The 24,195-nt window shown below is 42.2% G+C and overlaps 1 protein-coding gene across 1 annotated transcript in view; it reads left to right on the top strand.

The window, feature by feature from the left end:
• The first annotated feature begins 7,256 nt into the window (after positions 1-7,256).
• HERC6 (HECT and RLD domain containing E3 ubiquitin protein ligase family member 6) overlaps positions 7,257-24,195 on the top strand; it is a 37,278-nt gene continuing 20,339 nt past the window's right edge. The window contains exons 1-9 of the mRNA XM_087935905.1: positions 7,257-7,715; positions 11,677-11,833; positions 12,945-13,021; positions 15,343-15,570; positions 17,780-17,874; positions 19,170-19,291; positions 19,735-19,877; positions 21,737-21,795; positions 22,780-22,907. Coding sequence (XP_087792031.1) covers positions 7,466-7,715; positions 11,677-11,833; positions 12,945-13,021; positions 15,343-15,570; positions 17,780-17,874; positions 19,170-19,291; positions 19,735-19,877; positions 21,737-21,795; positions 22,780-22,907 — 1,259 coding nt within the window. The 5' untranslated portion in view covers positions 7,257-7,465. The remainder of the gene's footprint in view (positions 7,716-11,676; positions 11,834-12,944; positions 13,022-15,342; positions 15,571-17,779; positions 17,875-19,169; positions 19,292-19,734; positions 19,878-21,736; positions 21,796-22,779; positions 22,908-24,195) is intronic.

Raw genomic sequence — 24,195 nt, 5'->3', positions numbered from 1 at the left:
CACCAGCTCCCCATGAAAATACTTTGCCTTGGCTGCTGATGGCCAATGAATGCTCCTTTCCACAGCTTATGTAGACAATCGTCTGGGCTTCCAAGGCTTGGATTGGTTCTTTCCAGGAGGGGAAAAAAGAGTTTAATTTGCATGGTTATTAACAGCCTTGGTGGTGCAGTGGTTAGAGTGCAGTACTGCAAGCTACCTCTGCTGCCCGCTGGCTGCCTGCAATTTGGCAGTTCAAATCTCATCAGGTTCAAGGTTGACTCAGCCTTCCATCCTTCTGAGGTGGGTAAAATGAGGACCCCAATTGTTGGGGGCAATATTCTGACTCTCTAAACTGCTTAGAGATAGCTATAAAGCACTACAAAGCGGTATATAAGTCTAAGTGCGATTGCTATTAGAAGGATCTAGGACAGGGGTGTCAAACATACAACCTGCGGGCCAGATCCGGTCCACGATAGGCCCAGAGTTGTTCTGCAGGGCCGTCCCGAGATGGGGAAGGACCGGCCTGTGCTGCCCAGGCCCACCCTGGCCCATCCAACCAGTTGGCAGCAATGACCAGCCCCTACCCGCCCCCGCCCCCCAAGATCTCATGATGGGATCGAGTTTGACACCCCTGATCTAGGATCAACGGAAGACCAAAGGCTGATCCCCACCCAGTTTCTCTCATTTTCCCACCTTCTCTCCAGGGTGGAAACAGTCCAACAGATTTCATACCACTTGAGCCTGCTCTTACTTAAGCCTCAAAAAGGGTAGAAAACAGGACATTCACATTGATGTAGCTACAGATGAACTGAATTTGGGTCACCCAGAATCAAAGTGTCGTGGCCCCATCGGAGCCTGGGTCTGAGGAGTTTAAAAAACCGATGCAGACAATGTTTTTGCCAAGAAAGCAATTTTTAAGAGTTGTGGGTATAAAAGTTCAGTGGGTCATTGTGACGTTTAAAGGTAAAACACTGAAGACTGGAAAACAGGAAGAGACTGCTATTCTGATAAGTGAGTCAGCTTGGCCAAGCAGATTAGTGTTTTGACCACACAGTCTAGTAATATAGTGGTGAAAGTAATTAACTGCTTGCTTCAATTTATTACGCTTATGCTGCAAGGATTGTAAGGAAACAAGAAATATAGGTTAAGAAATAAAAAAAGGGACAAAAGGTAGTATGGAAAAAGGAGAACTGTGCAAAAGGTGGGGAAACAGATTAAACATGGAGAAATATTTTTCATGGAGAAATAGGCATTCTGGGAAGATTGCAACCCTGTGGTTTTTGTCAAAGGGAGCTGCAGGGAGGGCTTTGTGCAGTGGTGGGATTGGAATAATTTAACAACCGGTTCTCTGGCTAGGTAGGTGTGGCTGGTTGGTCATGTGACTGGTGGATGACATCACTCATCACACCTAGCCCCGCCTCTCGCCTCAAAGCAAGAGGTAGGATTCAGCCAGTTGGGGCTAATCCCACTACAGGTTGGCCTCGCCCCTGCATGTTTTCGGCCTGTTTTTTGGGCATTTTCCAGGTCATTTTTGGCCCAAAAATGCAGGTAAGAGAGAGGTAAGAAACAGATCCTTCTACCTGAACAACAGTGCATTCAAAATGTGTCCTGGCCCCAAAGAAATGCTTCTTGATACATTCAGCCCATCCTGTACAAAAGCACTTGCCTAAGTACAGGTGGTCCTCGACCTACGGCCACAATTGAGCCCTCAATTTCTGCTGTTAAGCGAGACATTTAAGTGAGCTTTGCCCCATTTTACAACCTTTCTTGCTGTTGTTGTTAAGCGAAACACTGCAATTGATAAGTTAGTAACATGGTTGCTAAATTAATCTTGGCTTCCCTATTGATTTTGCTTGTCAAAAGGTTGCCAGACGTGATCACATAACCTTGGGACACAGCAACCGTCGTAAGTATGAACCAATTGCCAAGCATTTGAATTTTGATCACATGATCACGAGTATGCTACAAAGGTCTTAAGTAAGAAAAATGGTCACAAGTCACGTTTTTTTCAGTGATGTTGTAACTTTGCACTAAATGAGCCGTTGTAAGACATCTGTAGTCCTATGATTTAATTCAGGGTTCTATATAAAACAAGTGGGACAAAAGGCTACCTTTTGATAGTTTAAGAAAAGTTTAAGAAAAGGAGCCAGAGAGAAATGCAGGAACAAGACTGCTCACTCTTCCCTGTGTTTTCTTATAGAGAAAGGAGAAGGGAAGGAGGAGGAGGAGGAGAGGAGGAAGAAGCAGCGGAAGAGGAGGAGGAGGAAGAGATGCAGAAATAAAATTTTTCACTTTTCCATCTTTTCTTTTCTTAGACAGAGAAAAAAGGCAAAAGGGAGAAATGAAAAAAATCCCTAACCGGAAAAACAAAAAACACCCACTGGCTGTATTATCCATTATACCGACCATTTATGGAAACGGATGTACAACAGAATTTAAACGGGAGATTTAAGAGTAGAGAATTTAAACGGGATTTAAAGATTTTAAGAACGGGAATTTAAATTTAAATAAGATTTAAGGGGGGAACGCGAAGATTGAAAGAGTAGAGAATTTAAACGGGAGATGTGAAGCAGTAGATTTAAGAGCAGAGAGCTTCAGGGAGCACTTCAATTTGCGACCCGTAGTTCAATCTAGCGCGACGAGAAATGTTCTTTACAACAGGGGTCTCCAACCTTGGCAAGTTTAAGCCTTGGAGGACTTCAACTCCCAGAATTCCCCAGCCAGCTTTGCTTTGGGAGTTGAAGTCCTCCAGGCTTAAACTTGCCAAGGTTGGAGACGCCTGCTTTACAAGATCGGTGCTCAACAGCGTTCACCTTCATCCAGGTACTTCTCAGGACACCGTAATCTGCAAAAGTGCCCCTTTAGGAGGGGGTGCTGTGGATTGATAGAAGCACCCCCACCCCACGCCCGGCTCTCCTGCTGGACTCCCCAACCTGGACTGGAGCTCCAGCCACCGCATCCCAAACGGGGAAAGCGAAAGCGATCGCGGAGAGATTCGTTTTCAGCAGCGCTCCTCGAGAAAACGAAACTTAAAACGATCCGCTGTTGGACGACCGAGCTGGTTTGGCTTTGAGTTGGCGAGGGGGCGGGGGGGAGGTCAACGAACCGGGCGACTTTTTAACGAGCCACACCTGGCCTTAAAGCCACAGCTGGATTTAATGCCACACCCGCAACGCGGTGAGAACCAGGCGAGGTGCGTTCAAAGTCGCCCACCTGGAAAAGGGCCGGCTGGGTCTAAACACCCCCTGCCCGTTCCTACCTGGCAGGTAGCATCGCTGCCGTCCCGCGGGGAGCTTCCTCCCCAGCTGTCCCTGGGCGTTGTCTCCGCAAGAAGCCAGGCTCCCGTCGGCGAACAGCAGCAGCGTGTGCCGCTCCCCGCAGGCCACCAGGACAACCGCTTCTTGCCCGCCAACCGCTGCCGGAGGGAGACGGAGAGGAACCGGCTGGGAAGCCCCTTCCTCGCCCGAGCCCAGCTGCCCGTAGGAGCCGTCCCCCCAACCGAAGAGCATGGCGATCCTCGGTCTCTGCCTGCTTCACCCCGAGATTTCTCCCAGCGCGGAATTCAGCCTTCCTCCCCACCGAGTAGCAACCTTGAGGGCGGCTCAGCTTTGATAAGACGGGTGTAGAAAAAACCCAACAACGCTGCCAGCCCTGCCCAGTTTTCCAGGCTCTTCCCAGTCTTGTTGGATTTCGTTGCAGAGAAAGGAATGTGTATCCAAACTCAGAGCCTACCCCTTCCTAGAAGAATGAAATAGTTTGAGGAATATTTTTAAAAAGCAGAATATTATATTTCCCGAAAGGGAGAAACATGTTTTTTTAGAGGCAGGAAGCAACCCCCCACTTTCCTTAATAGCCCACCAGCAGATGTCAGCAGTTAAGAGACAAAGAGCTAATTGAAAAAAAAAAGACAAGTATCTAGATAGCTCTATTCATAGGCAAAGCAAATACTGCAGGCAAAAATCCCTTCAAGACAGGATATTTTGAAACACCCTGCAGCAAAGTCTGAACAAAGGCAGAATATTAGGGTTAGCCCTCACTCAAGATCCAGCATAGGACAACAAAGCCATTAAGACACAATAGGAATTGTTCAAAACCCTTTCAGAACACAAGCCCCTTCATCTCAGAGCACTCCAAACTTCAAGCAAACCTGGGAGCTCAGACAAACACCTACGATTTGCATTTCCTCTTTTGCCTATAGAGCCAGCTCTGACCTATAGTAGGGGTGAAATTCAAATTCTTTTCCTACTGGCTCTATGGTCATGGTTTGGTGGGCATGGTTTAGTGCTCATGTGATTGGGTGGGTGGGCATAACCAAGTCAACATCACTTGGCCTATCATCTCTTTCATTTCTTTCTCCTCTATCTACACCCCCCCTCACCTCTCTTTCTCTGTGACACTTTTTTTTGGGGGGGGGGAGGGAGCAAAGGTTTTGCACCAAGTGGCAACTGGAGAGGGGAGGGGGCAAGGAAGGCCTCTGGAGGGAGAAGCGGTGCCTTCCCCCATCTCTCCCCCCCCCCTCCTCACCTGTACAGCCCTAGCACTTAGTGGTCACGGGGCTGAAAGAAAGTCACAACGGGCAGGGGTTCTCCATTGCCCGAGCTCTGGGCAGTTGGGTCAGCTGAGCCAAGTGGGCGCAAGCGGTCCCAATGTGTTGGGTCTCCCCAGTTGCAGCAGAAACCTCCAGTTGGGCTCCCCTCACAGGCCGCAAAGTGCTCACCGCACTTCTGGCACCCGCCAAGCCGCCTCCTTCCTGCTGGGCATGTGAGCGCTTTTAGCAAGGAGGAAGAGAAGCGCGGTGGGGAGGAGGCTTGGGTGCCAGAGGGGTAGTGAGTGCTTTGCGGCTCCTGACGGGGCGGGAGATTGCGCCCTCCCCTCCCCTTCCCTCCATCTGGGAAGGGCTCCGATGCCATGATCTCCCATGCGCTACTCTCCCTCCCCATGTGCATGTCCACCCACCACCATTATCACCCCTGTTGCCAACATGAGTGCGACCGGGCGGGTATGGGTGGGGCCAAGTAGTGGTGATTGTTTGGTTTGGCGAACTGAACCCAATCGTCCCTACTACCTCGCACAAGGTGGTGTGAGGTGGTTGAATTTCACCTCTGCCCCATAGGAATCTGACAGCAGCCAATAGAATACATGTTCTTGCACAGGAACAGGAAGCTCAAGTGCAAAGCACAAAAGAAGGTATAAAAAAAAAACCCTTTCAACTCTATTTTGCCAGCTGCCCAGAACCACAAATATGTGGTTCTGGTTCATCAATAAATCATCTTTCCAATCATGTTTCCAGTGTCTCCCAGCTTGGAACTGAACCAGATGGATGTTTCTTCTCACAATTGAAAGAAAGAAAGAAAAAATTAAGGAAGGCAAGCTTCCTCTGACCAGGCCTGGGTCTCTTAAGAGAGATCTGGATAGTTGTTTCTGAAAAGTTGCTGGCTGGTGCAGGCATCTTAAAAATAGAATAGGGAAGTTGGAACTCTCTGGAGTTTCTCTGCCATCCAGGCCCTGGTTGTCCCAAAGGTGCTTTTTTCAGGAGGCAACTGGACTTTCTTGGTTATTGTTTTTTTTGTGCTTGAAGACGGTTAGCTTCTCATCCAAGAAGCTTCTTCAGCTCTGATTGAATGATGGGGAATGGAAGGATTTTTATTCAGGATGAGTCTTTGTTGTCTGCATCTCAAACCGAAGCACAAGTGGTTCCTGCAGTCTGACTCTTCCCAGACTCATCCCCAACAGCCTGGGCCTGTCTTCAACAGTGAAGGGACACAGGGCAGAAAACATCCTGCAGCCAAGAAGGCTCCACACCCATTTTGCACTACTCAGGTCACCCTGAAGACACAGATGAACCTCCAAGCGGCCTCACTGACTCTCTAAAACACTTCAAATGACCAGCAGTCTGAAAGGAGTATAAATCTTTTCATTCCCCCACCACCCAGTCAGAGCTGAAGAAGCTTCTTGGATGAGAAGCGAAATGTCTTCCAAGAAAAACCAAAAAGTCCAGTTGCCTCTTGAAAAAGCACCTTTGGAACAATAGGAAAGTTGCTCACTCATTATCAGCAACTGTGGGTAGGACGTTTTTTTCATCTGACATTCTAAGAACGGTGTTCAGAGAGATGTTACTCTGCCGTTTTCTGGTGACACTTGATAAGGCAAGCTCTCCAGCAATCTTCCACTGTTATGCTGGAAATGGATCTCACTGCTTGGTTATAATCATATCTGGGAATGAGCTTGAAAGCAAAAAAAAAAAAATCTAAAACACCAACTCAGATTAACAGAGTTGGAAGGGACCTTGTAGGTCATCTAGTTCAACCCCCCACCTAAGCAGGAGACCCTATCCCATTTCTGACTGATGGCAGTCTCCAGTGATGACTCTCCCACAACTTCTGAAGGCAACTTCTGTTCCACTGGTTGATTGTTCTGTCAGAAAGTTTCTCCTTATTTCTAGGTTGAATCTCTCCTTGATCAGTTTCCATCCATCAGTTTCTGTTACAGATTATAACCAGGCAGTGAGGTCCATTTCCAGCATAACAGTGGAAGATTGCTGGAGAGCTTGCTTTATCAAGTGCCACCAGAAGAAGGCAGAGTAACATCTGTCTGAACACTGTTCTTAGAAAGTCAGACGGAAAAAAAACTTCCTACCCGCAGTTGCCCATAGTGAGTGAGCAACTTCCCTATTGTCCCAAAGGTGCTTTTTCAGGAGGCAACTGGACTTCCTTGTTTTTTTCTTGGAAGACATTTCATTTCTCATCCAAGAAGCTTCTTCAGCTCTGACTGGATGGTGGGGGAATGGAAGGATTTATACTCCTTGCAGACAGCTGGTTGTTTGCATTCTTTTTAGAGGGTCATTGAGGGCACTTGGGGGTTCATCTGTGTCTTCAGGGTGACCTGAGTAGTGCAAGTGGGTGTGCAGCCTTCTTGGCTGCAGGATGTTTTCTGCCCTGTGTCCCTTCAAGCAAAAAACCAAGTAAGTCCAGTTGCCTCCTGAAAAAAGCACCTTTGGGACAACCAGGGCCTGGATGACTGAGAATCTCCAGAGACTCCCAACTTCCCTATTCTATTTTTAAGATGCTTGTACCAGCCAGCAACTTTTCAGAAACAGCTATCCAGATCTCTCTTAAGAGACCCAGGCCTGGTCAGAGGAAGCTTGCCTTCCTTAATTTTTTTTCTCTGCAATCCTTTTCTTTCTTTCTTTCTTTCTTTCTTTCTTTCTTTCTTTCTTTCTTTCTTTCTTTCCTTTCCTTTCCTTTCCTCTTTCTTTCTCTCTCTATCCTCCCCCTCCTTTTCTCTACAATGTATCCAACAAGACTGGGAAGAGCCTGGAAAACTGGGCAGGGCGGGGCTGGCCAAAGACGGCAGCGTTGTTGGGTTTTTTTTACACCCGTCTATCAAAGCTGAGCCGCCCTCAAGGTTGCTATTCGGTGGGGGAGGAAGGCCGAATTCCGCGCTGGGAGAAATCTCGGGGTGAAGCAGCCAGAGACCGAGGATCGCCATGCTCTTCGGTTGGGGGGACGGCTCCTACGGGCAGCTGGGCTCGGGCGAGGAAGGGGCTTCCCAGCCGGTTCCTCTCCGTCTCCCTTCGGCAGCGGTTGGCGGGCAAGAAGCGGTTGTCCTGGTGGCCTGCGGGGAGCGGCACACGCTGCTGCTGTTCGCCGACGGGAGCCTGGCTTCTTGCGGAGACAACGCCCAGGGACAGCTGGGGAGGAAGCTCCCCGCGGGACGGCAGCGATGCTACCTGCCAGGTAGGAACGGGCAGGGGGTGTTTAGACCCAGCCGGCCCTTTCCTGGTGGGCGACTTTGAACGCACCTCTCCTGGTTCTCACCGCCTTGGCCCTTTTAGGCCCGGTTCGTTGACCCCCACCGCCAACTCAACGTCAAAACAACTCGGTTGGCCAACAGCGGATCGTTTGAGTTTCGTTTTCGTTTTCTCGAGGAGCGCTGCTGAAAACGAATCTCTCCGCGATCGCTTTCGGTTTCGCGTTCCTCCTTTGTGTTACGCGGGCGAGGCTCCCATCCAGGTTGGGGATTCCAGCAGGGGAGGGCGGGTTTCCATCAAATAGCATTCCCCCCGCCCCCGAAAGGGACACTTTTGCAGCTACGGTGTCCCGAGAAATACCCGATTCACCTGGATGAATGGGAACGCTGATCTTGTAAAGAACATTCCTCGTTACAATAAATTAAAGCAGGGGCCTCCAACCTTGGCCACTTGTGGACTTCAAACAAACCTGGCTGAGGAATTCTGAGAGTTGAAGTCCACAAGTCTTAAAAGTGACCAAGGTTGGAGACCCCTGAATTAAAGCATGGGATGCTGTCCGCCAATTGAAGTGTTCCCTGCTCCTGTCTTCTACTCTTAAAACCCCTGGTTAAATTCTGTTGTAAATCCATTTCCATAAATGGTGGGTATGGATAATACAGCCAGTGATTAGTCTTCTTCTCCTTCTCCTCCTCCTTCTTCTTCTTCCTCCTCCTCTTCTCCTTCCCCTCCTCCTCCTCCTTGTTCTGTAAATTTTATTTGAGTTTTCACAAAGAGAAAAAAAATACAAATAAAACATCTTTTTTGAAAGCAGCATAATCCCGAGTTACATTTCTTCGTACAGACACAAATTCAGGTTCATGCTCATTTTTATATTCTATTCCATATCTTATTACTATTTTACATTTCCTGCATAGCTTCTCCCCTCTTTTAATTTTCTCAGTTTTATTTTAATTATCTCATTTCAATTCAAATCATTGTATTTATATTTTTTGTCTGTCCTGTTTCAATTATCTATTATCTTTTCTCATTAAACAAAATTTCTCCTGTAGTTACTGATTGGAGTATGACGCCTTTATATCTTTTCCCTAAAGTTGTAACATTCAATATAATACATAACTTCCATTCGGATTCTGCTTGGTACATTCTTAAAATACACACTGTATTCTTAAAAAAAGAAAAAAATAATAAATGTATATAATTAAAACAACATTCCATTCCAATTCAATTCTATGATTAATATTAATATTCATTAAAGTCTTAACTTCTTTAACATTACTTTTCAATTTAATAGCATACTTCTATGGGGACAATTATAAGCTTTCCATAGTTAATTCCCCCCCCCCCACTTATATTTTATAAAACATTAACTAATTAAAATGTTCCCATTCCTTCCTAATTCAATTTTCTCATTTATTTTATTTCACTTATTTTATTCACAAACATTTCACTAAATTACACTATTTTATCCCTCATTTTAATCATACATTGTTTCCAATTTTCTAAAGTTATTTCTATTACTAATATAACAATATAATCTTATATACTGTTGAAAGGCTGGAAAATGCCTTTCTTCTGAGGATTCAGTTTTCCTGCTGGGAGTGCTCCAATACACAGAGGCAACTACTTGGGAGCAGGTTTCTTTAATTTTCAGTAAGGCTAGAGATAGCAAGAAGTCTGCGTTCCTGGGGCTAGCCAGCTTTGTGTAATAAACTCCTGATTTTTATACCTTTTCTCCTTTTGTGTGTGAGTGCTTAAATCCTGTCAGGGGGGGCTGTCTTCAATTCCATCAGAGGGTAAACTCTGCGGGGTGGTTTGATTGGATTATTAGTTTCATTTCTTATATTTGTTTAGTGGCAATCTCCTGTCTGCTATGTGTCTTTTGTCTATTTGTTTTGCTGATTTGGCATGGCCTTTTGTTTGTAAGGGATTTCTTTTTCTTGTTTCCCTAGCTTTCTTAATTACTTGGCTTTTGTTTAGGGGGCTTCTTTCAATACCTTTTATCAAATCTCTTTTCCTATGCAAGTTTGTTTTATGGCTGGCCTGATGTTCCCTTTGGGCTTTTTTCCTGCTTGGGTGTCACCCCTGTCCTGGTGAAGTTCCCTTTCCACAATACCTTTACAGAATCCCTTTTTCAGTGAGATTTTCACCCATTATCTCTAAATAGGTCCTGTTTCTCTATATCTTGCTCCGGTCCTTTGTAACTTCTTTTCCTGTCCTTCTTCCCTCTCCCCTTTTTACCACCTTGTCTCTCTACCTCTATTTCTCTCTTCTGTTTTCCCCTTTTCTGTTGCTTTCCAGTATTATACTCATTTTTTGAATTATTTTTCTTTTCTTTGGTTTTTTTTTAAGTCTTAAATTCTCCATTCTCCTTCCCCCCTTTCCTTTTTCTTCTCCACATAGAATTACTTGTTCATTCAAGATGGCTTCTTCTTTGTCCCAGTCTTCTTGTTTTGCAGTCGTTTCTTGTTGTTTCTCATAGTTCCAAATCTCCATTTCTAAGAATTGAAAAATGAAGCCAAAAGAACCCTTCCCTTCTTGTGCATCTTCTTTGTACTTTTTAAGTTCCATTTTCAATTCATCCAGAAGTGGTGCCATTGTATAAATTTTTAAACAACCACCTGATTGATTTTAGTCATTCAAATATAATAACCAAAAATCCAAAGATCACCAAATAATCCAAATATAAGAAAGATACTGTAAAATCTCCATTCAGAGGTGGTATTTGTTGGTTCTCCAAACTACTCAAAATTTCCGCTACCGATACTCCAGAACTGATCAGAACCTGCTGAATACCACCTCTGCACCATTTGCATCTTTCTGTCAGCATTTCTATTCTGTCATATTCCCTCATCTCTGTGATGACTATCTCTTCCTCCTCCTTGGACCCAGGCTCCGACGGGGCCACAACGCTCTAATTCTGGGTGACCCAGGTCCAGCTCATCCTTAACTATATCAATGTGAAAGTCCTGTTTCCTACCCTTTTTGAGACTTAAGTAAGAGCAGGCTCAAGGGGTATGAAATCCATTGAGCTGTTTCCTCCCTGGAGAGAAGTTGGGAAGACCAGTGAAACAGTGAGGATCAGTATCTTGTTGTCAAACCCCAGTCTGGGGTTTGCCATACCTGGGGGATGTCAGAGTATATTCATGAACTGGAATAGAGCATGGTAACAAGGTCAGCCAATGAATAGGCATAGCAACTAAGTCAGCCACTGAGGACTGTTTGGAAACAAACTAGAAGTAGCCTGGGCATGGCTCTATATTAAGCTCTGCAGCTATGTTAAGCTCTGAGTCTGTCTATTGAAAATGAAACTGCTTCTCTCCTCTGCTGTGTGTCTTGCTTGCCTGCTAAACTAAAGTGAAACTGATACCTGTTTCTGAACTTTTGAGTTGGTGTTCTGCTCTGAACCTGTAAGATGTCTGCTTCTGTTTGCTCCGTGTTGGAGAAATCTACAACTGGTATTGTAAAATTTACTTTATATGTTGATAAAGAAGTTCAATGAAGCCTCGGTCATCTGTGTTTACTTTTCTGGCATTGAATTTACACTGCAATACTCTGAACAAGGGAGGGACCCCAGCACAGGAGGTGGCTAGTGGGAAGACCAGCCGTCAAACACCAAGGCTGCAAGCGGTGTCCTGATGCCAAAGCGGCAAAGTGGCAAGCAACTGGGCTTTCATAGATCCTAGATCAGGGGTATAAAACTTGATTCCATCGCAAGCTGTATTAGGATTTTGTTTGCCCTGAGGGGCTGGGGGTGCCAGGTTGTCTCATCTGAATGAGTTGGTGGGGCCAGGGTTGGGCTGAGGCTGGGGTGGCATGGGGCAGCCCCAAGGGACAACTTAGGGCCTATCGTGGGCCGGATCCAGCCTGCAGGCTGTTTGTTTGACACCCCTGTCCTAGATCCTTCTAATAACCATGCAAATTAAACTCTTTTTTTGTCTCCTGGAAAGAACCAATCCAAGCCTTGGAAGCCCAGGCGATTGTCTACATAAGCTGTGGAAAGGAGCATTCATTGGCCATCAGCAGCCAAGGGAAGGTATTTTCATGGGGAGCTGGTGGTTTTGGACAGCTTGGCACTGGAGAACTAAAGGACTCTTCGACTCCAAAGTAAGTAATTGATTCATGTCATTGCCAGGTAACGTTGTCTAAGCCATAGGTGTCCTTTAGTCAGGAAAACACAGGGTTGAATCCTGAGTTGTGCACTTGGGACCTTCTTCTAGCTGTGATCTGTGCTGCATTTCTGACTTGGAATAAATGGGTAGCTTTCCAAACAGGAGACGTTTATAGGATAAATTGGTGACCTTTTGCATATTCCTTTTCATAGAGGTAGGGTATTTCCATTCTTTCTGGCTAAGAAAGCTTGGAAGAGTTGTTGCAACAGGTCTACATCCCTCCCATAGCTGGAATGGGGAGGCTTACTGTTGTAGGTGCTGCTTTAGACAGTTAAGGAAGCATCACAAAATAGCAATAGCAATTTTGTACAATAATAACACTTTGACTTACATACTGTCCCGTAGTGCTTTACAGCACACTCTGGGTGGTTTATAGCATCTCTGTGGGCAGAGATTGTCTGCAATACTGCATTCTAACCACCGTGGTACTATGGCTCCTAGTCATGATAACCTTTGGAAAACAAACACCCTTAAAGGATAAGCAATTTATTATTGCATAATCTTTCATAGTGCATAATGTACTTCATCAGTCTGCTTCTATCTTACTTATTTGTTCTATTTTTTTTAACATAGCTTCCCCTAATCTGGTATCCTCAAATATTTTGGTTTCCAACTCCCATTATACCCTGCGAATAATGAAGGAAATTACAGTCCAACTAACCAAACAGTGTCAATGTGGCACAAAATTATCCTAGAATAGAAGCTAAAGAAACAAACGATTTAATGGATTATTCCAAAAAATCTTGCTTAATGTTAACATTTTTCCCTAATTAGTGTATGTGTCGAGTATAAGTAAGATTTCAAATAATTACTATTGATTAAAATATCATTTGATAATTTTTATAAATTTTTTGATAAATAAAAATTTTGATAATTTTTTTTTTATGCTCATCCTATTATTTATTTAATTCACAAAGCAATTTTCTTTAAACTGGTAATACTCTATTTTAAGTAGATAGAACTGCCATGCCAAGAATCTTTATATCATGATACGGTTCTGTATCTGGAATGCAAATGAATTATTTCTCTTCTTGTAAATTCTATAGGAAAATAGATGCTTTATCTAAATACAATGTTATACAAGTTGCTTGTGGACACTATCACTCCATAGTCCTTACCAAAGGTAAGAACCGATTTGATCCTTTTTGCAATAACTTTTTTTTGCTTAATTACAGTATTTTGGATGGGGGAAGGGTGCTCATTTTTCTACTACCGTTTTTTCTGTGCATCTACACAAATGCTTCTTCTTAGTTTAAGTTTTTCCTAGGCAGTGCCTAGATTTTTTTAAAGATTACTATAAATCTAGCTTTAATACAGAATTTAGAAGGCAAAGCCTGATGCAAACAGATAATCCCAGAAAGGATTATCTGCATCAGTGCAATTAAATAACTACTGGTAAATTCCTTGACTTCTTCCTGCTGATTTTATGCTATTCTTTGAATATATTTTTTTCTCCTCTCTTCACTAAAGATACTATGATGATTTCTCAAAAATCATGCATTTAGTGAACTGTGGTCCACAGCCCAAAGCTCATTTCTGAGTAGCTGCAGGATCAGGCCCAAAGTTATAAAATGTAAAAAGTAATTTCAAGAAGTGTTTGTTATGGCAACCTGTCTCCTATCAGTAAAGTTAATCTAAAATATAATTGGTCTCCTTTTTGAGCCCAAAATATCTGTTGCTAAGACATTTGTTAAGTGAGTTTTGCTCCATTTATGACCTTGTCACATTTGTTAAGAGAATCTCTGCAATTGTTAAGTTACTAACACAGCTGTTGAATCTGGCTTCCCTATTGACTTGCTTATCAGATGGTAGCAAAAGGTTATGACATGACTTTGGGACACTGCAAGCATCATAAATATGAGTCAGTTGCCAAGCATCTGAATTTTGATCACATGTCCATTGGGGTGCTGCAATGGTTGTAAATGTGCAAAACGGAGCTAAGTCGTTTTTTTCAGTGCCATTGTAACTTTGAACAGTCACTAAACAAACTGTTGTAAGTCGAGGATTACCTATACAGTGGAATCCACATTGTACATTGGACATTAATACAATTGAATGGATCCAGAAGTATTTCACAAGAAGAATACTACATTCCTCTGCTCGCAACAGAATACCCTACAGCAGTGGCCCCCAACCTTTTTTGTGCCATGGCCTGGTACTGGCATCACAAAATGATCCATGGCCAGGTACTGGCATCAGCACGCATGATAAGACAAGGCGAGCCGAGTGACTGGCCAGCCAGCCGTCCCCCACTTCTCCCCGCCACCTTCAACTCCTCTTTTGTACCTTTGTCGATGGGCTTCGGGATGGTCGCTCGGCTCGCGTTGCCTTGGGTGCTGAAAGAATCCTCGCGCCTTAGTTTCGTTCGAAGCCGCCCCCCGCCTTCGATGAAACTAAGGTGCAAGGATTCCTTCAGGACCCAAATGCCACTTTCCAACCGGAAAAGCTCACCTGGAAACACTTTCTCATCAAAACAAGATGGCGGCCCCCAGCAAACCGGCGGCCCGGTAGAAAATGTTCCCCGGACCGGTACCGGTCTGGGGCCTGGTGGTTGGGAACCCCTGCCCTACACCACCAGACATGAAATTTTGGGCTTGGACAACCTAGAACTACGCCGCCTATGGTTGGACCTAAGTGTAGAACACAAAATTATCTGCTACAATGTCCTACCAGTCAATGACTACTTCAGCTTCAACTGCCACAATACAAAGCACATAACAGATACAAACTCAATATAAACCACTCCAAACTTGATTGCAGAAAGTACAACTTCAGCAATAGAGTGGTCAATGCCTGGAATGCACTACCTAACCCTGTTGTTACATCCTCAAACCTCAACTCCTTTAACCTTAAACTATCCAGCCCTTGTCCTATTGTCCCCATTTATTTGCACCTATTTCCTGTATTTATTCTCATGTTTATACATGAGAATATCTTGTAAGTCATTGACAAATCAGATAAATAAATAAATATATGAAGCCAAGGAGAATGTAGATCTGTGCATGTGATGACACTTATCAGCCTGGTAGTTGTCATGTGTGACAGCTCAAGTTCGACTCTGAATTCAATTGCCCCAACCATTTAGAGAAGCTAATGCAACATGGAAGGTATTTCCACAAAAATGAAAGCTTTTCAGCTGTCCTTCTACTTAAAACCAATGGCAATGCAAAGTCTGCAGGAATAAAAGCATCCATGGTTAACTCTGAATGGTTTTTGTGATGTTCCACCCAAACTCATTCCATGAATCTACAAGATTTCAGGAGGGAGCAGATACAATTTTGAGGGCGTGATAATTTTTCAGATCTGGCAAACTCTTAAATGTTTCCGATCTGGCAAACTCTTAAACGTTGAGGGGCTATACCCTTGTTTACCTGAACAAGTTACCAATTCGTACTCTAATCAATGTAATGGTGGCTTTTTTCTTCCTTTTTGCCTCCAATGAAGATGGGCAAGTATTTTCCTGGGGACAGAACAGCCATGGTCAGCTGGGTCTTGGTAAAGAACTTCCATCCCAGGCTACTCCGTGTAACATTTCCTCTCTTGCTGGCATCCCCTTGGCTCAGGTGGCTGCTGGTGGGGCACACACCTTTGTCTTGTCTCTTTCTGGAGTGGTCTATGGCTGGGGAAAGAACAATGCACATCAGTTGGGTTTAAACCAGAAAACTTCAAAAGGTAAGTCTATCTTCAAATTATCCCAGGAAAAAATGTCCATGCTACCTGGTTACTTCCTTTTAATTGTCTCTTCATTTCTAATAATCAAATGGAGTCAGATAAAACCTGTAAATCTTTTGATAATTGTCTTCATTTTATTCTTTCAAACAGAAATTACCTCAGGCTCAACCCTGCTAAGTATACGTTACACAGTGAATAAGTAAAACTAGGGTTTCATATCTTTAAAGTAAAATAGCAATAGAAATAGCACTTAGACTTATACACTGCTTCACAGTGCTTTACAGCCCTCTCTAAATGGTTTACAGAGTGAGCATCTTGCCCCCAACAATCTCGGTCCTCATTTTACCCACCTCAGAAGGATGGAAGGCTGAGTCAATCTTTGAGCCTGGTGAGATTCGAACTGCCAAACTGCAAGCAGCCAGCAGTCAGGAGAAGTAGCCTGCAGTACTGCATTCTAACCACAGTGCCACCATGCAGTACTTCCTGTCATGTGACATCTGCATTTATCAGGATTATTAAAAACACACTAAGCCAAACTATACTTGATTTGGTTCTAATGTTATGATATCCCAGCCATTGTGGTTGTAAACATAGTCTTTATCTCAGTATGTTGCACTTGTCCGGCCATATGTGATTCATTTAATAAAACATAAAGAAACCTGGCTTGATAACCAGGATATATATCAAATCTGTGAAGGTTGTTGTTGGATTTTAATTTAAGAGATAGTGGCACTGACTCCTTTTTATCATGATCATAATCTCAGCCTATAAACAAACGGATCCAAACCTAAGAGTTGCATCTATATAGATGAAGAAATCCCATCCTAGAACTTTTCCTTACCTCCTTAAAAGCAGGAAAAAACAGGCACCTGTAGACTTGCATTTGCATAGAACTGGGCAATAAATAAATAAATTAAAAATTAAACTTTGTAAACTAATGTATTAAAGCATCGATAGGCTGACTGAAGATCAGCAGAGATGGGTTAGCAATGGTGATTCACTTAGAATAAAAACCAAGTCTATAGAGATTTTCAGTCATCCATGCCATGGTTCTCCCAAAGTGCTTTTTCAAGAGGCAACTGGACTTCCTTTGCTTTTCCTTGGAGATGTTTCCCTTCTCATCCAAGAAGCCTCTTCAGTTCTGCAGAACTGTTCTTCAGCAGAACTGTAGAAGCTTCTTGGGTGAGTTTTAAAATAAGACTCAGATGTATAAACAAATTGGAAATCTTAACTCTAGGCAACTTACAAAGGGACTCTTTGAGACTCTGCGATATCATGAAACATTTTTTGTTACCAACTTTTGGGAATTAAATTTCAACAAAAGAGGATTTGGAGAATAGGGTGGGAAATAGGTTCTAAGGATAGACTTATAAAACAGTCAATTGGTACTTTAGAATAGATTACATGATTTGATTCTCGTAGATGATTGCTATAGGTCTTCTTTGGCATGGGAATTAGTTCTAAAATAATCAGCTTCTCCCTAGACGACCTAACTGGCTGACACTGGTTGATCCCTTTACTAGATATATTTGTTTAGAAAAAACTTGTCTGGCACAGGATAGAAGTGAGCTAAGTTTATGACCGAACTTTAACATTATTAAAATAAATAAAATATATAACTGACATAATCATTAATTATTAAATATTTAATGGAATTTATTATTTTAAAATTATTATAAGTTTGAATGATAGGTTCAAAGTAGAATATGAGCACAAAAAAATGGTAGTGGTGTCTTGAACACATGTTTGTCCCCTTTGCTGGAAAATGTGCATTCAGCCCATTCAGTATCTTTAAAATGCAGCCTGGCATAGTGTAGACCAGAGGTGGGTAACTATGGCAACTTTATTACCTGTGGACTTCAACTCCCAGAATTCCTGAGCCGGCCATGAGGAATTATGGAAGTTGAAATCCACAGATTGTAAAGTTGCCATAGTTACCCACCCCTGGTCTAGACAAACAACTTTTTCACAAGCCAAGTTTTTTGTTCTTCACTTCAAAGATGGTGACAATTCTAAGGTTTACATTTTGGAAACTTCTAAAGTGGCTTTTTAAAGCTTTTTAAAGCTTGCTGTGACAACTTTAATTCAATTGCAGTAATTATTTTTGATAGACTTAATAGATAACGCATATTTTGATAAACTTTTGGGGTGGTTCTTGGAATATTCATATAAAATGCTACAATATTCTGGTGGGATTTGTTTTCAACAGAACAGATCTTCAAACCTTACTCAGTAAGTGCCTTGAGAAACCTTGATGTGACTTACATTAGCTGTGGAGATGAACATACAGCTGTTCTCACCAAGGTATTGTCTTCGTAAACGAAATTTCCATACTGCTAGCAGCAGTTTGTTAACTGGATATTGGGAATTCTTTTGCGGAATATTCAGGAGCCTTTGAGTACTAAATGTAAGAAGTGATGGAACTGGTGTGGTCTCTGTGGCAGTGGCCCCCATTCTTTTGGGCACCAGGGACCGGTTCAGCAGAGAAAGGTTTTTCTGCAGACTGGAGGGGGCAGGGTTTTGCATGCTGCCTATATCTCATGGATGGGGCTTTGCTTGTTTGCGTGGCCCGGTTGCTGGCATGTCACGGACTTGTGCCAGTCTACGGACTGGGGTTTGGGGACCTATGCTCTAAGGTATACAATTAAAGAAAAGCTCAATCAGATCTGACCAGAATACCAAGTCCAGGTGTCTGTCCCCACAGTGGCTAACAAAAGGCCACCAAAACACTCATCAAAATGCTCATCCGTGAATAGGAACATACTAATATTCTGCTTATGACCTTCAGTGATAAAAACCATAGACATCATAGCTAGCAGCTCTTGATGCAATTACTTGATGATAGCTATTCTGTTGCAAGTGTTACAATCATAAGCTTTTTAAAATAGGATGTAGCAGGAGGTTTCACAAGGGCAAATGCAATGTGGAGACAATGACTTGTTCCATTAGTGCCAAGCCATGTTTTTTAAAACCGTGCCTTACCAAATGGGTCACGGTTGACAGAGAATGCTAAACCAAAAAGTATAACTTGCAAATCAAGTGGCTGATTGCACACAACATGCCAAGCAAGCCAGAAGCCACCAAATTACATTTTTGATGTCCAGAATTTATGAACTTAGATTTGCTTAAGCATTTTCAGCCATTTCTTCATAAGGACTTTATTTAAAATGGGTCATTGTGGTGAGTAGGATTTGAATTAGGTTTTTTTTTTCAAAAAAATGCTCATAGGTGAATATTTTTGTTTTTCTCTTTGATTGGAAGCATTTTTAGCTTTGTTTTAAGCTTTTATATTGCTGTTTTTCTTCCTGAGTTAGGAAGGAACTGCTGGATTAGAGACATGCATTTATATGCTCTAAGAGTGTGGAAATGAAGAAAAGAGGTTGGGAACTTCAAACTATTTTGGTTAATTCCTTTTTGTTGCTGTCAAAGACCATATTGCAAAATCAGATGGCTGCAGTTGGAGTCTGGCACATTTGTATGCAAATATAACCTTTGTTCTCCAAAACTACAACATGTAGTAGCAGAAATGTTTAATAAAACTAATAGAAATGGATGGGGAGAAAACTTGATGGTGCTTGATTTGTTAACATCCTTCATAGAGTGGCAATGTTTTCACCTTTGGAGATGACAGTGCTGGACAACTAGGACACAACTCTTCAAAGATTGGTCCTCAGAAAATCGATGAGATTGATGGTCCAGTTTCCCATGTTTCCTGTGGAAGGTATGTACCATCTCTTTCCTTCCACATCTATGTGAGTGGTTGTGCCTGAGCTTTAAAGGGAAATTGATATAAACTACAGCACATAGACTATAAATACCCCAAATGTTTGTTTTAGATATATATACATATCTTAAGTGTCAATGTGGTATTCCTTTTTTCTTTTTTAAACTTTTTAATACCTTGAACATTAATAAAGTCTTTTTTTAAATAAAAAAAAATAAAGTGCATTGAGCACTTCTAACATTTTGGAGGCTGTTGGTTTACCAGGAACTTTAAATGATGAGAGGACTATACATCTGAGACATTCCACCTCTGTTATTCTGTTAATGTTAAATATTAGGAAACTTTTATTAATGTGATTATTCTAAACCATAACAATCCCAATCAGATAGAGAGCAGAGTTGTTCATATGGGAAGCTGACAGTATTTTGTTTTTTCTGCAGTTATCACACTCTTTGTGTCTCTGCCTCTGGGCAGTTGTGGTCTTTTGGACGTGGTCTCCCTCAGCACACGGAAAGTTCGGCATCGGAGAGCAGACAGGAAGAAAGACGGTGCATTGACCTCAATGCTCTTCTGGCCCCTAATGGTACCTTTTTCTAAACACAAATCCAGAATGCAAAATAGTCATAATAGAAGAACGCAAGGGAGCAACATACAGCCACAATTAAGCACATTTAAGACACTCCATGGCTTTGAAAACAGATGGTTAATTCTCTTTGAAAAGTGACACCTAAGAGTCTTTCTAGATTTTTGTGTTGTGCTTTACTCCAAAAGTCCAAATGCAACTCCATTTTTTTTATTGCCAAGATCATCACAAAACTTCGTAACGTGGTTTGGGTTGAGATTTAATGGCTAGACTTAAGTCACCCAATGTGTTTCCATGGCTGAAAGTGGACTCAAAACTGGTTATACCCTAAATCAAGACCTAAATTTTTATTTGATTTGAGTTGTCAGATGCAGATAATGTCCATCTCATTCACAGGATCACTCTAGGTGGAGTTCAGTTAAATGCATAAAAACATAGCATTTAAAAATGCTTTATATAATCAGTAAAAGGAGCCAAGTAGAAAGAAGAATAAAATAAGTTGGAAGTTAAAAGATGGAGGGAGGGCCTTAAGGTGCCAACCAACCCCAGGACTAGTGCTTTCTGGAGCCAAGTATTATCATGGTCTAAGTTACTGCTCCAAAGGATTGTTCTATTCATTTTTAAAATGTAGGAATTGGGAGACTGCGTTTTCTGACTTCTGAGAGAGCAGATGTCATAATTTGGAATGGTTGATTGATTTTCTGGTAGCTTTTGAAGTTCAGAACAGGATATTCGTCCATCTCCAGATGACAAGAACTGGGAAGAGTACAGACGAATGTGCATTTATCCTGATAGAGAAAAAGGATAAACTGGTAGTCCTCAAATTATAAAAGTTTGTTTAGTGACCATTAAAAGTTACAACCACACTGAAAAAAGGGAGTTATCACTATTTCCCACACTTACGACCATTGCACCATCCCCAAAGTCATATGATCAAAATTCAGATATTTAGCAACTGACTCATATTTATGACGGTCTGGTCGCAGTGACCCAGGATCATGTGATCCCCTTTTGCGACCTTCTGACAAGGAAAGTCAATGGGGAAGCCAGATTCACTTAACAACTGTGTTACTAACTTAACAACTGCAGTGATTCACTTAATGACTGTGGCAAGAAAGATCGTAAAATGGGGTAAAATTCACATAACAAATGTCTCAGTTAGCAACATCAATTTCAGGCTCAAGTGTGGTCATAAATCGAGGACTACCTGTAGTAATTTTAGGAGTCTCAAACTTACCTAAAAAATAAAAATAAAAAAAAAATAAAAAAAATAATAAAAAAATATTTTAATTTTTAAATAAATTGGAATAATAATGAAAACAAAAATAAACTTATCCTATTTTTTTTTTTTTTTTTTTTTTTTTTATTTTTTTTTTTATTTTTAAAAAAAAAAAATTTTTTTAATCAGTTGGCAGAAGTGTAGAAATAGAGAATTGCAAAGCTATGTAATTCCTTGACCAGCGAAAGCAAAATAAAGGCTTTTCGTTAATAGGGTAAATTCTGAAATTCTAATCTAATGTGCACAACGTTCTGGCTGTAAAATCAAACTTAATGTATGATTGGAGTGAGCACAGAATTCTCCCTCTCTTTGTCATGAAAAGGAAATTTCTGTTAGTGGAGAACCAGAGAGCTGCTGCATGTTTATGTTAGAAAGTTTAATGAAGAAAAAGAATTTTGAGGGATAAAGGAATTATTAGCTGCAGGTGAGTTCCTTCTGGAAATTTCAGAAGCACCCTCACTGTAAATCACAAGAGAAAAGAAGGAGGAGAAATTACAGAAAAATTGTACTTATTACAATAATAATATCTGTCTGTGCAATGAACTATAATAATAATACACTTATATTCATATCATTGTAGAATTGTTGGGAGTCCAAGTTTTTGCTGGAGCATATGTCAACTTTATCAATATGTATCAGGTAATCTTTTTATTTTTTTCGTAAACTGTCTTGACTTCAACATCATTATCAAACCATCAGTAAGCTAAGTTACTAGCAGTAGGCTGTGTAGCACTTCAAATAGATTATAGAAGACGCTATTCCTTCCATGTAGGACCCGTATACTGCATCAGTCAAAAAGAGGGCTGTGAAAATATTTACAGGCCCCTCACATCCCGGACTCAAACTGTTTCAATTCCTACCCTCAAAATGATGCTATAGAGCACTGCACACCAGCACAATTAGACACAAGAACAGTTTTTCCCCGAACCCCAAATCCGTCAAACTATTTACTAAGTCTGCATTACAATTAATCCTCCCATCCTTCTTTTCAACCATCTCCTCCCATTTATGACTGTAACCTTGTTGCTGCTATCCTAACGATTTTTATTGACTTTTTCCTACTATGATTTGATTGCTGATTGTACCCTATGACTATTATTAAGTGTTCTACCTGATGATTCTTGACTCTTGACAAATGTATCTTTTCTTTTATGTACACTGAGAGCATTTGCACCAAGACAAATTTGTTGTGTGTCCAATCACAATTGGCCAATAAAGAATTCTTTCTTTCTTTCTTTCTTTCATCTATCTATCTATCTATCTATCTATCTATCTATCTATCTATCTATCTATCTATCTATCTATCTATCTATCTATCTATGAAGACTACCTGCATTTTGTGAATATAGCTATTCTAATAAGTACCAAGTGGCCTAAATGAAATGTGTTCTTTGCACAGAAAAGTTTCTTCTCTTTACATAGACATTTGGATGATTCGTCAACTTGCAGTGATATTTCCAAACACAATTTCCCCAAAGTTGCATCCCCACTTTCTACAGGGACACTTTCTACAGGAAATGAGAAGTGACCATGGATCTCCGCCTTCTCAAAGGTTTATACTTTCAAGCATCAGTTATGTGAGATAGCAACAACACTTTTTCACTTGGGTTTTTCTTTGTTCAGGCTTCTGCGTGTGCTAGTGCAGCCACCTCTTTCGATGTCTTGCCTAGGATCAGCCAGCTGGACAGAGGACTGATTGAGAAATGGAAGTCAGCAGAAATAGGAAGTGAAGCACAACAGAATGCTAAAAGGTTGCTACTTGTATTGCCTTGTATTTGGCCTGTTTCTGTCGAGAAAATTGTATTTCTGTAAGCATCTATCAGCCCTTTATGATAGTCAGGCAAGAAGCATGACTAGGAATATCTCTACTGTAAAGCAGGCAAGAAGCATTAGGAATATCTCTACTGTAAAGCTGCATTAGCAGAATTTTGCACATCTGAAAGTACATCACTTTTAGAGTTTTAAAATTAGGAAGGTCCCTAGCTGTTTCCTGCAAGGTTTTCTGCTTGAGCAAGGAGTTGGACTAGAAGACCTCCAAGGTCCCTTTCAACTCTGCTACTTTGTTATTCTGTTTGCCATGCCCCTACTCCTTCTGCAAGCTCAGCTGCCTAGGCCAGTGGTCACCAACACAGTGGTCCATGAGAAAATTTTGGTGGTCCCCAGAGAAATGTGGTCCTGCAGAGTTTTTTTTGGGATTCTCTCAGGGTCTCTGGTCCTTGCGATTTAAAATTATGAGTTTGGTGGTGCCTGAAAAGGTTGGTGACCCCTGGCCTAGGTCAGGGGTCGCCAACCTTTTGAACCTCAGGGACCACCAAACTCATAATTTTAAGTCCCGTGGACCAGAGACCCTGGGAAAATCCCCCCAAAAGTCTGCAGGAAAATTCCCCACCCCGTTTTCCTACTGAGTGATCATTCTTTATTTGGGATCGAAGGATACCATCTCCAGCTCCGTTCCCAGTGGGGAGGGAAGAGAGAGAGAGAGACTTTTGGCTTCATGCAAGGAAAGCAGCAGAAGCAACAGACTCCGTTAAAAATGTGTCTTTGCCAGCGCAGCCTCTTGGAGCAGGATGCCTTACAGGGTCTCAAAGACTCATTTCTGGCAGAGTTTGGGGGAGAGAAAGAAAGACTTTAGTAGCCAAAAGCAGAAGAAGAAAGAAGTGGAAAGAAGCAGCCCGGTGGCCAGGCAGGCAAGTGGGGCAAGTTCCCCCACTCTGCCCTTTTCCCCCTCCCCTCACTACCTCGTGTTGTTCACAATGCAAGTGATGCAAGCCTTGTGTTCCCATGGGCCATGTGGATGGTGCAGCCTTGAGTTCCCGTGCATCCTGGATTAATTGCTTTGGGGGCTCCTTTGGGCGTGACATTTCTCTGTGGACCACCAAAATTTTCTCGTGGACCACCAGTGGTCCTTGGCCCACTGGTTGGTGACCACTGGTCTAGATTGCAATTTTTCTTCTCTCATCCCCACATACCAATACAGCATTCTTGAGCCATTAAGGGAATGAATGGCATATAAATAATCTAAAATATTATGTTCCATCC

This window comes from Pseudonaja textilis, chromosome 6, assembly GCF_049901715.1.
Source record: "Pseudonaja textilis isolate UNSWEBS1 chromosome 6, rPseTex1.2, whole genome shotgun sequence".
Classification (NCBI taxonomy): Eukaryota; Metazoa; Chordata; class Lepidosauria; order Squamata; family Elapidae; genus Pseudonaja; species Pseudonaja textilis.
The sequence above is the reverse complement of the archived record's forward strand: the minus strand, read 5'-3'. Positions and strand labels throughout refer to the sequence as shown.